The following is a 13,666-nucleotide window of genomic DNA, read 5'->3' as shown; positions in this document are numbered from 1 at the left end:
TTATTTGATTTTTATCTCAAATATATTCTCAATCAGACAATGGGTATTTTTTTGCTTTGTCACAAGTTTACGACATATGATCAAACGTTCCCTCATGATGTTTACATTTCCAACATACATTATTATCCCCCTTTAGACCATTTTTCTGGATTCAAATGTCAATGATGCATTATTTTATAACAAAGTAAATCTTGATGATATTTGAAATGGTTCCAATTGAATACCATATTCAAAATTGTGTCCCCATTTTAGTATTTTAATATTTTTAATTATTTTTCTCCTCCATCTCAATTTTCAATAACTGCTTAAACATCTTGACAATCAAATTTTCATCATCTGTGCATAGCTGTTATTCAAATTCTGATTTATTTTGAACCTGTACCCTGGGATATTTGATACCCATCCTAATTTTGTGTCATTTTGCAAATCTGAAAAGTATTTCCTCTATTCCATCTTCCCAGTCATTTATAAAGATGTTGAAAAGTACTGGACTCTGGACAGAACCCTGTGGTAAACCACTATTCACTCTTCACCAGGAAGAAGAGAAGCCATTGGTGAGTACCCTTTGGGTTCAGTTGGACAACAAATTAGAAACACACCTAATAGTACTATTGTTTAGATCACATTTTCCTAGCTTGTTTGCAATAACATCAAATGGAAGTTTGTCAAAGACCTTACTGGAATCAAGGTACAGTAGAGTCTCACTTATCCAAGCCATTTTTGTAGTCAATGTTTTCAATATATCATGATATTTTGGTGCTAAATTCGTAAATACAGTAATTACAACATAACATTACTGCATATTGAACTACTTTTTCTGTCAAATTTGTTGTATAACATGATGTTCTGGTGTTTGATTTGTAAAATCATAACCTAATTTGATGTTTCATAGACTTTTCCTTAATCCCTCCTTGTTATCCAAGAGATTCACTTATCCAAGCTTCTGCCGGCCCGTTTAGCTTGGATAAGTGAGACTCTACTGTAATGATATGGGTCCTTATTTTTCCCATTTTTGAACATGGGCACAAAATTTGCCTTTTCCCACCGTCCTAGGACTTCTCCAAGAGTTCTCAGAGATTATTGCCAGTGGTTCTGAGAAGGGTTAGGACAGTTTAATACCCTTGGATGTTGTTCTTGGAGACGTTCATTCATTTTTAGCAGCCAGGAATTCCTTTACTACCTCTTTGACTATTCTATGCTCTACAACCTATGATGTGCACTTTGCTAATCTACTATTACAACCTCACTGTTTTTAAATTCTGTTTTTAATGTGTTTTTATTCTTTTCGGTTAATGTGCAAATATTACAATTGGTGTATGTTATTGTTTATTGATGTAGTGTATATTGTTATTGTTTCGTATTTGATATTTCTGTGAGCCACCCCACGTCCCCTCCGGGGGAGATGGTGGCGGGATTATTATTATTATTATTATTATTATTATTATTATTATTATTATTATTATTATTATTTTATTATGCTGGATTTCATATCACAAAATCACAAGTTGAACACTTCCCAAGTGTCTAGGACTGTGTGATGTATTTTTGGATGATGCACACAGATCCCAGTAGGGTGGCCTTTTGCAGTTGGCAGATCGTAATTTTGTCAATGTCTATTGTTTCCAAATGCCGGGTGAGATCTTTTGACACGGCACCCAGTGTGCCGATCACCACCGGGACCACCTGCACTGGCTTCTGCCAGAGTCTTTGAAGTTCAAGCTTGAGGTCCTGATAGCGGCTGAGTTTTTCCTGTTGTTTTTCGTCAATGTGACTGTCACCTGGGATGGCAACATCAATGGTCCAAACCTTTTTTCTTTTCCACAACTGTGATGCCTGGTGTGTTGTGTTCCAGAACTTTGTCAGTCTGGATTTGGAAGTCCCACAGTATCTTTGCATGTTCATTTTCCAATACTTTTGCAGGTTTGTGATCCCACCAGTTCTTTGCTGCTGGAAGGTGGTACTTGAGGCATAAGTTCCAATGAATTATTTGGGCCACATAGTTGTGCCTCTGTTTGTAGTCTGTCTGTGCAATTTTCTTACAGCAGCTGAGGATATGATCAATGGTTTCGTCAGTTTTCTTGCACAGTCTGCATTTTGGGTCATCAGGTGATTTTTTGATCTTGGCCTTAATTGCATTTGTTCTGATGGCTTGCTCCTGGGCTGCAAGGATCAGGCCTTCTGTCTCCTTCTTCAGGGTCCCATTCGTGAGCCATAGCCAGGTCTTCTCCTTATCAGCTTTTCCTTCAATTTTGTCAAGGAACTTTCCATGCAATGTTTTGTTGTGCTAGCTGTCAGCTCTAGTTTGTAGTGTGGTTTTCTTGTACTGGTTTTTGTCTGATGTGCTTTGAGGAGTTTCTGATTATTATTATTATTATTATTATTATTATTATTATTATTATTATTATTATTATTATTATTATGCTTCATTTCCTTTTGGGAGAAGACAGTTTTATCCCATTTTAGGCTAGGGAAATCTTGTGCAATATATTCAGGCCCAGAAATCGGCGGTAGTCCAATATAATTACTCAAAAACCTGCGGACACCTCCAGGTCTTCAGTTCCTTACGGAAATTGGATAATGTAGGGGATTGCCTGATCTCTTTTGGCAGTGCATTCCAGAGCCGGGGGGCCACTGCCGAGAAGGCTCGTCCCCTCGTCCCCACCAGCCGCACTTGAGACGGTGGTGGGAGCGCGAGAAGAGCCTCCCCGGAAGATCTCAAGGTCCGCACTGGCTCATAGGAGGAGATGCAATCACGGAGATAGGTAGGGCCCGAGCCGTGTAGGGCTTTATAGGTCAAAACCTGCACCTTGAATTGGGCCCGGCAGTTTATTGGCAGCCAGTGGAACTGCTTTAATAGGGGCATTGTGTGCTCCCTATAGCCGGCTCCCGTTAGAAATCTGATTCATCTCTATTCCATCTTCCTGTTTTTTATGCATCTAAAAATGCTTATACATTTAAAGCTATCTGCAATACTAACATGTTAAGCATTTTTTTCTCCTTACATGTGCCTGCTTCCACACCATGGATGAAAGAAGTAACAATGTTACTTGTATTGAATTACTTGTGGGTGTATTGTGGGTATAATATTTTTTCCCCTTCCAAAAACACCTATGAGCAATGTTTAACTTGTCATTTATTTTTGGTTTGTTTGTGATGGGAGGCTCCAAATTCCTTCTTGAAACATAGAAGTTATTTTATACATTCTGCCATTTTCATAGTTTTTAAAGGGGTTCTATTTTATAAAAGTAATTAAAAGCATCAGGAAGGAACAACCAATAGCTATCAGATATATATAAATATTTATTATACACAATGAATTATTTTTAAAAATTAAAATTCAACATCTTATAATTTTGTGTTTGGGGAGTGACTCACATCATATGTGTTATAAACAGTGAGTCATAGCTCCGTTTTCTCAACAACAAAGACATCTCTCGTTTATTATGTTTGGCTACTGTGGCTTAGTCAAGTATCTTTTCTGTATTTGTACTACAGTAGAGTTTCACTTATCCAAGCTAAACGGGCCGGCAGAAGCTTGGATAAGCGAATATCTTGAATAATAAGGAGGGATTAAGGAAAAGCCTATTAAACATCAAATTAGGTTATGATTTTACAAGTTAAGCACCAAAACATCATGTTATACAACAAATTTGACAGAAAAAGTAGTTCAATACGCAGTAATGTTATGTTGTAATTACTGTATTTACGAATTTAGCACCAAAATATCATGATATATTGAAAACATTGACTACAAAAATCGCTTGGATTATCCAGAGGCTTGGATAAGCGAGGCTTGGATAAGTGAGACTCTACTGTACCATATGTATCAACTATATGCAATTATATGCATATTATATTCAAATGTTATGACCATATATTGGATTGCTTGTGCTTTAATGTGCATATATTTTTGATTTTACTATGTTTCTGATTCTATCTCCCTGGTTCAACCACATGCAAACATTCAAACTGCTTGTGGGAATCTACTTGTTTCTCTTGGTCCAAGCCTGCTTTTTTGTTTTGTTTTCACTGTTGTTGTTGTTTTGTCCAAAGGTGCAGACTTATTTCCTTGATAATTATGCTGTCCATTACTCTCCCTCCTTTTCTTCTGTACCATATGTATCAACTATATGCAATTATATGCATATTATATTCAAATGTTATGACCATATATTGGATTGCTTGTGCTTTAATGTGCATATATTTTTGATTTTACTATGTTTCTGATTCTATCTCCCTGGTTCAACCACATGCAAACATTCAAACTGCTTGTGGGAATCTACTTGTTTCTCTTGGTCCAAGCCTGCTTTTTTGTTTTGTTTTCACTGTTGTTGTTGTTTTGTCCAAAGGTGCAGACTTATTTCCTTGATAATTATGCTGCTCCATTACTCTCCCTCCTTTTCTTCTGTTTGTATAATTTGATTCGTAACTCTTAAAATTTGTTTGGATTGTATTACCATGTCCACATATGGTTTCTTGCCTCCTTAAGCTACTGCTAAAATGCAAAACTATTCAAATTGAATCATAGGAAGTTGCCTCTATAGCGTGTCTTGTCGCTGTAACATTCCGTTTGTAAATTTATATGTGTAGGAAATATAATTTCATAGCAATCTGGCTTCTACCATATAAGAAACAAATTTCATTAATACAAAGAAGTGACCAAATATACTTGCCAGGGAAGAAAACAGAACAGCAAAACATGATTAGGCATTGTGTAAATGGAAAAAAAACCCTTACAGTCACTCTATACTATGTTTTAAAAAGTCCATCTTGAACTGACATTCATTGATTTATGTAGAGTTAGACATATAGTTTCATTTGGTATTATTGCTGGAGGGAAAGTTTCAGATTTGATTACTACTCTCATCAACCATTATTTCTTCATTTAGATTTGGTATTCCATCCACTCCTTGTTCAGATTCAAGGTACACTGTTTTTATTTTACATACATTAGAGTCTCGCTTATCCAATGTTCTGGATTATCCAACGCATTTTTGTAGTCAATGTTTTCAATAAATTGTGATATTTTGGTGCTAAATTCGTCAATACAGTAATTACTACATAGCATTATTGCGTATTGAACTACTTTTTCTGTCAAATTTGTTGTATAACATGATGTTTTGGTGCTTAATTTGTAAAATCATAATCTAATTTGATTTTTAATAGGCTTTTCCTTAATCCCTCCTTATTATCCAACATATTCGATAATCCAACGTTCTGCCGGCCCGTTTATGTTGGATAAGTGAAACTCTACTGCAGGGGTCCTCAAACTTTTTAAGTGGAGGGCCGGTTCATGGTCCCTCAAGCTGTTGAGGGGCCGAATTATCATTTGAAAAAAAATACGAACAAATTCCTATGCACAGTGCACATGTCTTATTTGTAGTGCAAAAAAACAAACAAACCCCAACAACATCTATTTATTTATTTGCTACATTTATACCCCACCCTCTCTCACCCTGAAGGGGACTCAGAGCGGCTTACAAGTTGTATGTACATACAATATATAATATTATTGACATAGCACAATATTAGCATTATATATTACTATATTGTACTATACCACTATACTGTAATATTATTAGTAATACTGCATTTAATATATAATAAGTAAAGGTAAAAGTTTCCCCTGACGTTAAGTCCAGTCATGTCTGACTCTGGGGGTTGGTGCTCATCTCCATTTCTAAGCCGAAGAGCCGGCGTTGCCTGTAGACACCTCCAAGGTCATGTGGCCACTGGCATGACTGCATGGCCCACCGTTACCTTCCTGCCGGAGTGGTACCTATTGATCTACTCACATTGGTATGTTTTCGAACTGCTAGGTTGGATATTATTATATCGTATTATTGGTATCATATTGTATTACATTATAATATTAGTATCAATATTATATGTATACATGATATATCAATTATTACCACAGTAAATGAAAGAACAATACAATATTTAAAAATAAAAACAATTTTAACCAACATAAACCTATCAGGATTTCAATGGGAAGTCTGGGCCTGCTTCTGGCCAATGAGATAGTCAAGTAGGATTGTTGGTATTGTGTGCCTTCAAGTCATTTCAGACTTTGGGTGAGGTGAAGTTTTAAACTGAGGGTGGGGGCCAGGTAAATGGCCTTGGAGGGCCGCATCCGGCCCCCGGGCCTTAGTTTGGGGACCCCTGCTCTACTGTATATACACATCCCGCTTTCCTTTGAAGCTCCATTCTTCCCTCCTCCCTCCGTCCAAGGCAGAGCAGTTTACAAAACCTGGAATAGAGTTCTTTGGGGAAAAGAGGAAGGAGGGAATATCTGAACTCCAGAAACCTCCATTTCAGGTTTTTAAAACTGTTTTGCCTCATAGGAAGGAGAAAGGAGAGAAGAGTAGAGCTTCAGAGACCTTAATTTTATAGTTTTAAACTGCCTTGTCTTTGGAGAAAATCAACTCCAAATGGCCCCGGAAATTAAAAAACAAAAAAACAAAAATGGAGCTGTTTCTTTGAGGCTGGATCATCCCTCCTCCCCCCCCCCCTAAAATGTGGTAAGGCATTTATTTAAAAACAACAGTCCCTGGTGGCACAGTGGGTTAAACTGCTGAGCTGCTGAACTTGCTGACCAAAAGGTTAGTGGTTTGAATCTGAGGAGTAAGGTGAGCTCCCACTGTTAGCCCCAGCTTCTGCCAATCTAGTTCAAAAACATGCAAATGTGAGTAGATCAATAAGTATCACTCCAGCGGGAAGGTAATACTGCTCCATGAAGTTATGCCGGCCACATAATCTTGGAGGGGTCTACCGACAATATTGGTTCTTCGGCTTAGAAATGGAGATGAGCACCAATCCCCTGAGTTGGTCACAACTAGACTAAATGTCATAGGAAAACCCTTACCTTTACCTAATAACTGCACCCACTTTTTGACACAAAAAGGAAAAAACTGTGACTATGAAATGGAGGGGGGGGGGGGGTCAACTTGCAGCAGCAGGCAATATCTGATGGGTGAAGACGACTGGGGATTTCAGTGACCTATGATGAGTTCATCTCTCTATTAACCAAAAATCTGCAATGTTTCAGTATGTACACCTGGTAACAGGGCAAATAAATAGGATAAGAATCCCATTATTGTACTTTCCACCCCACTGCCAACTGTCTGCTTTCCTGAGCTGTTGGAGGTGATGTCAAGAGGTGGTGTTGATTTCCATCAAACCTAATGTGTTGGGGGATTTCAACATCCATGCCTTGGCACTCTCATCTGGGTAGGTTCAGGAATTTATGACTCCCATAGGCCTGTTCCAATATCTTGCTCTAGACCAGTGGTTCTCAACATGTGGGTCCCCAGATGTTTTGGCTGGTAAACTGGTTAGGATTTCTGGGAGTTGTAAGCCAAAACACCTGGGGATCCATAGGTTGAGAACCACTGCTCTAGACATATAGCAGGCCATACTATTGATCTGATTTTTTGCTGATCTGAAGGAAAGTAATCTGTGAATGGGCAGTTTAAAAGAACTCCATGGATAAGAGATCATTAACTCATATGGTTTGCTGGTACTCTTAACATCAGCATGGATAGGTGACCCACTAAAATGGGCCACCTTTGGGGACTAAGGAACCTAGAAGGATTCTCTGGAAGAATCTTCCAGCTGCTAGAATTGCTGATTCTGTTGATGCCTTGGTTGAAGAAAAATTACCAGGACAATTGACACAATTGCTCCCAAACATCCTTTACTTCAGTACAGGATACAAGCTCTTTGGTTTTCTGAGGAGCTCAAGGCAATGATAACTTCAGTATATCACTGGAGCAGTGGAGAAAGACTTGAGAACTTGGGATGAATGTGACCATGGGTTAGAGTTCACTTCACAACTGTGAGATCACAGGAGAACCTATGTTTTGCTTCCTCTATTAAATCATCCAGATAGTTTGGGGTAGTTAGAAGACTGTAACATGCAAGAACTCAGACTACATAGGATTGGCCTTCATAAAAATACTGTGATTAAATACTTTGCAGTGGAAATTGCTCTGACTTTTTCTGACTTGGGACTCCATATTGAAGGTACAGTATGGGTAGGGAACTGAGGCATATACTTATATTATTTTGATGGATGGGTTAGGATATTTTGTCTGCATTATGGAATCTGCAGTGAATCAAGAGGTGAAAATCCTCGATATCTTCCCCAAAGCTTTTTCAGAACTAAAAATGAGATAGGAAGTTGTCTTCTTATTTTTCCATTTTGCTTTTCATATTATCAAGAACCTATCTCATTCAAAGAAAAAACAACCTCCAACCATATATTCATCCAGAACCGAGAAATAAATGAGTTATAACAAGCAGTTCAGGGGGAAAGAGGGACTTTTAATAATCTGTATTGCTCTATTATTTGCCTGTCAATTTTATGTTTTATAAAGTATGAGATGTAGGCCTCAGAAACGTGCTTTCCTTGAAGATTAATGTATTTGCAGGGTAATGTATCATGACCTCAACAACCCTTCTGCTGAAAGCATTCTGCTTAGGAGACAAATACATTTCTTTTTGTGATATGCAAGTTGAAATACAATTATTCCATTTCCTTTCACATACCCCTGTGACTGGAAATGTCATAAAAAAATCTTTATGTCTCTTCTACCTACAATTTATAAACATACAAAGGTCCTCTTCTCTTTGATAAACATGTTGGGGGATTGCAAGATGGTTTCTACTGGTGATACCTCCAGCTATAGTACATCACTGAGCATGTAATTGACAACCACTCATTCAGCAGCAGTGTGAAGCTGCACTTTGCTGGTAATTGTGTACAGACTGAAGAATTGGACTAGGAATATGCTCCTTGCCTCAATCTTGCTCAGGGAAAATGAGTTATCTTCCCTGAATGCTCAAGATATCCCAAATTACACATACTATTTGCAAAAAACGTTTCTAGAGGTAAGGAATATACTACTCCATCAACCTTAATTACTTCTTTCTTTTCAGAAGAAATCACATTCCTCACAATGAAAGTACTAGCTTATTCAATGATGTCTGCAAGTGCATAATAAACAGAAAACAAGCAAAACATGATATGGTGGGCTGGATTTGGCCTGCAAGCCTTGCATTTGACATGTGTGACCTAGAGAAGGGCTTCTTAAACTGTTTGTCCCGACCCCAAATGGGGTCTTCTTAGCTCAATATTGGGGTCCCAAATAATTTTTTTCAACATCACCTAGTGGTTATTTTAGATATTTACACAAATCTGTTGAGCAGTGTTTACAGTGGATTCTGCAGAAGATGCTTCAGCTGTACTTCACAAAAAAGGAAAATCAGCCTGTTTAGCAAGCCTTGAAAATGCTGATTTGTTAATCCGTATTGAATGCCTATTTTATATACCTACCGTGTTTCCCCGAAAATAAGACAGTGTCTTATATTAATTTTTGCTCCCAAAGATGCTCTAGGTCTTATTTTCAGGGGATGTCTTATTTTCCATGAAAAAGAATTCACATTTATTGTTGAACAAAAAAAATGAACATTTATTATATACTGTACAGTAGTTGTCATCATAAACCAGCATAACCAGACAAACTGTGATTCCTATCAAGAATTTCTTGTTACTACCAATATTTCCATGTACAATACTTTACGGTACATACATTTACCGATCCTGCACGCTCTGGTGTTCTGTTCGGCCGGCATACTTCCAAACAAAAACTTTGCTAGGTCTTACTTTTGGGGGAGGCCTTATATTTAGCAATTCAGCAAAACCTCTACTAGGTCTTATTTTCTGGGGATGTCTTATTTTTGGGGAAACAGGGTACATACACGGGTTCACATAAAAAAATCTGAGACCAAAAGGTGTCACAAGTGGAAAAGTTTAAAAAGCCCTGACTTAGAATATCACAAAAATTGTTTGTATGCTGGAAACAAAATGTCTCACTTACCAAGGTTCCACTTTAGGCCTGTTGTAGTAACGCAATCACAAGCGCTCCCAATAGGAATGAGGCCACACCATTTGCCTTCTAATCCTGTGTTTACAAGCAATTTATGCTTTCCCTGCAACACAAAAAAGCCTTTGGTTTAGATTATACTGATCAGCAAATATTAGGTAAGCATAAGCAACACACTTTCACGGAAATCAGATACAGATACAAGAACATCTGAGATTAAAGTATGATTTGGAGCTAAATCTAGTTGTTTGTCTCAGCTATATCAATTCCACTGAATCAAACAGATATCTGTAAATCTTCCAAATTCTCATTGATTCTAATTTGGGCTAACACCTGGAATTACCCATGTATGTCTGATGTTTTGCACCTATATATCCTATTTGGAAGATGAAACAGATCCTTTTCTTTTGCTTTTCTTGATTAATCAATAACACTAAACATCAACAAAGGAGGTGGGACATCCAAAGATCTACACCAAGCATCTTCTGCAATCAATGAAAATGACTTGGGTCTACCAGTCACTGTTTCCAGGTAAAAAAGTAAACGAATGGCAGATGTACTCAGAATCTGGCATAAAAGACTGACAATTACTGCCATCACATTGCATCCCTTTTAAATTTTTTTAATGCTACAGTGATTTCTTTAGAGCAGGGAGTTTCAGAAGTTATTTCTCCTTGAAACTGTGTGCTTCCATGCAGACTGGATCTGGATTGCAAATCAAGATTGATAAGGAGTTAGAAATCACCTAAGCTAAATGAGTTCAGCTTTGCAGACTTAAAAACACTTTCCCTCTCTTCAAAAAAGACAAAAAAGTCGCAGTACACTACAGAGTAGTTAGCCTGATTTCAATATTAAGAAAAATACTAAAACAAATTATACAAATAAAAGAGTCTGTCCACAAGTATTTTGATGGCAATTGGTTTGTCAAGAACAAATCCTGCCAAGCTAACCTTATACCTTTTCTTGATCTTGTCAGTAATTTAGGAGAAGGTGGGAAATATATGGATGTCGTTTATTTGGATTTCAGCAAAATATTTGATAAGGCCTCGTGTACTATTCTGATTAGCAAACTGATTAAATGTAGACTAGGTGGGAATAGTGTCAGATGGATTCATAATTCCTCAAAAATCTATGCTCAAAGATAGTGGCTGCACTTCAAACTGCAAAAAGGTTTCCAATAAAGCAGCTCTGGATTCTATCCTAGGGACATTACTCTACCGTTTTTTTTTATATCAAACTTGCAGATGATACTAAACTAGTTGGTTAACACACTTGATGACAGGCACAGAATTCAAAGGATTTGATTAACGAGAAAACTGGGCAGAAATCAATAAAATAAAATAAAAACAAATGCAAAATTCTACATTTAGGCCACAAAACCCGAATGCACACTTATAGAATAGAGCAGGGGTACTCAGACTTTTTCAGCCGCGGAACCCTTTTTGAAGCAAAAGTTTATTGTGGAGCCCCAATAAATGCTTATATATTATATTATATATTATATTATGTATACCAATGAAGTGCCCCCTGTCTCTTCGTATGCCATTGGTACATTCTAGGAGGCATGCAGGGAGGCCTAATGATGGCCTGGTAAGTTTTTTTAACAGTTTTTAGGGCTCTTTTTTGGAGGGAGGGAGTTGGGGTGGCTAGATACCATCCCAGTAGTTACTGGGATGATATGTAGCCATCCTACTGGGAAAGCCCATTTGTTTGGGGTGGCTGGGGACTTAAACCTACGCCAAAGAGGGTTTAACTGTAGTCTGGAAGCACCCATAGTTAAACAAGTCAAGGGAAGTAATAGTCCCACGATATTCTTTATTGGCCAGATCTTATCTAGAGCACAGTGTTCAGTTCTGTGTGCCTCATTTTAAGATAAATATACAGGTTGGAGCAGGTTCAGAGAAAGGCAACAAGGGTGATAAGAGGTCAGAGGCGATCCAACAATGAGGCAAATTAGGCAGTCGCCTGTGGCGCAAAACATACGGGGGCGCAGTCGAGACTGCTTTTTCTGTTGATTTGTTGTAAAACATGATGTTTTGGTGCTTAGTTTGTAAAATCTTAATGTAATTTGATGCTTAATAGGCTTTCCCTTAATCACTCCTTATTATCCAACATTTTCGCTTATCCAACACTTTTATTTTTCAGTGATTGGTTTGGGGGGGGGGGTTGCCAAAATTCTGTTCGCCTACACTTGAAACATACCTAGGGCTGGCTCTGTAAGAGGTATGGAGAAAAAATATATATGATGAAAGGTTACAGAAGCTGATCATCCACAGCTTGGTGAAGAGAAGATGGGGGGAGTGACAGGATTACATTATTTCAATATCTAAAAGACTGGCAGAGAGGAAGTGGTAGGCTGGTTCTCTGCTTCCATAGTGGTAGAATCAGGCCTAATGGTTTGAAATTATAGGAGGGTAGATTTCAATTGAACATTAGTAGGAACTTCTTTTTTTTGTGAATAATTTTTTTTTATTATATAGTGAAGCATAATACATTGAAAGAGGTGGAACAATATATCGATAGGAAAGTGGGAAAATATCAAGAGGAGGAATAGTCATAGAAATAGAGGCAAAAAGAAAAGAAAAGAGAGAAATAAATAAATAAAAGAAAAAAAGAAAAAACAAAAAAACCAAACAAAAACATAAAAATAATTTAAAAAATCGGTTGGAACTTCTTGATAGTAAGAGCAGGTTTGGCCTTGGAACTAACTACCTAAACAAGTGGTGGGGTCTCCTCTGAATGTCTTCAAAAAGAGGCTGTACAGCTACTTGGTAGAGATGCTTTTCAGCTTCATCAGATGGGGGAAGAATCAGCAGCATGCTCCACTTCATCGCCCCTTTAATCACGGAACCCACTGGCTCCCATTATATGACATGGTTTTTAAGTGTGTTTTTACGATTGTTTGTTTTTACTATATTTTGTATTATATGTGGCATTAATCTTGCCATTATGTAAGACCGCTCTGGGTCCCCCTGGGGGAGAAGAGCGGTATATAAATTAAATAAATAAATAAATAAATACAACTACTGCCAGCGAGGCTCCATTCTTAAAGGCGTGGCAAAGTGGAGCATGCCACAGCAATGACAACATGGGAGACATCCCATGTTGCCTTGGATTGATGGAGGGAAGCCGGACAGTCAACACTTCTCTCCATTGGATCACCTTGCTGGTAAGCCGGCTGGTGCAGGGCATGGGGCGACGGGGTCCCCATGCCCCTTGACAGCGGTTGCCAGATTCCAGCGGCCAGTGGGGGTTAGACTTGTGGCCTCTTCTAACATTATGATTTTATGGTTCTAAAATGACTCAGCCTGTACGCATCAGGAGGAATTTGGTTACTGTAATCAAGAACTTTTTACTTGACATTATTTACTCTTTCCCCTTTATATTTCTCACATTATATTTCTACTGCTCCTCTACACTCTTGTGGTTCAAGATTACTCCTCTCAAGCTCATCCAATCAGGAGCATAAGAAAATACCCTAAAAACATTTGTGTGCCCTAAACTTTGAAGGTCCACTTCTTCATCTTGCTGCATCATCCTCTGCTAATAATCACTGGAACAGAAAGGCCACTCTCAGTAATAAAGAAAACAACACACACACGATACTAAACTAGCAATTCACACAGCCCCCCCCCCCCCGCCCAAAAAAACCCCCACACCAGCTTAAAACTAAAGTTCACCATTTATAATCAATCAACATTTGCTATGGATATTTCTGCGACTGTCCAAAATTATAGCAGGTTTCCTAAATGACTGAAGTCAGCTCGAAATATTAA

At 38.0% G+C, this 13,666-nt stretch overlaps 1 protein-coding gene across 4 annotated transcripts in view; it reads right to left on the bottom strand.

Annotated features, from left to right (window-relative positions):
- Positions 1 to 13,666, bottom strand: part of tpk1 (thiamin pyrophosphokinase 1) — a 379,442-nt gene that overhangs the window by 71,980 nt on the left and 293,796 nt on the right. For all 4 annotated transcript variants that reach the window (XM_062957472.1, XM_062957471.1, XM_062957473.1 and 1 more), the window contains exon 8: positions 9,885 to 9,996. In XM_062957472.1, the coding sequence (XP_062813542.1) occupies positions 9,885 to 9,996 (112 nt within the window). The remainder of the gene's footprint in view (positions 1 to 9,884; positions 9,997 to 13,666) is intronic.

Source organism: Anolis carolinensis, chromosome 6 (assembly GCF_035594765.1).
Source record: "Anolis carolinensis isolate JA03-04 chromosome 6, rAnoCar3.1.pri, whole genome shotgun sequence".
Taxonomy (NCBI): Eukaryota; Metazoa; Chordata; class Lepidosauria; order Squamata; family Dactyloidae; genus Anolis; species Anolis carolinensis.
The sequence above is the reverse complement of the archived record's forward strand: the minus strand, read 5'-3'. Positions and strand labels throughout refer to the sequence as shown.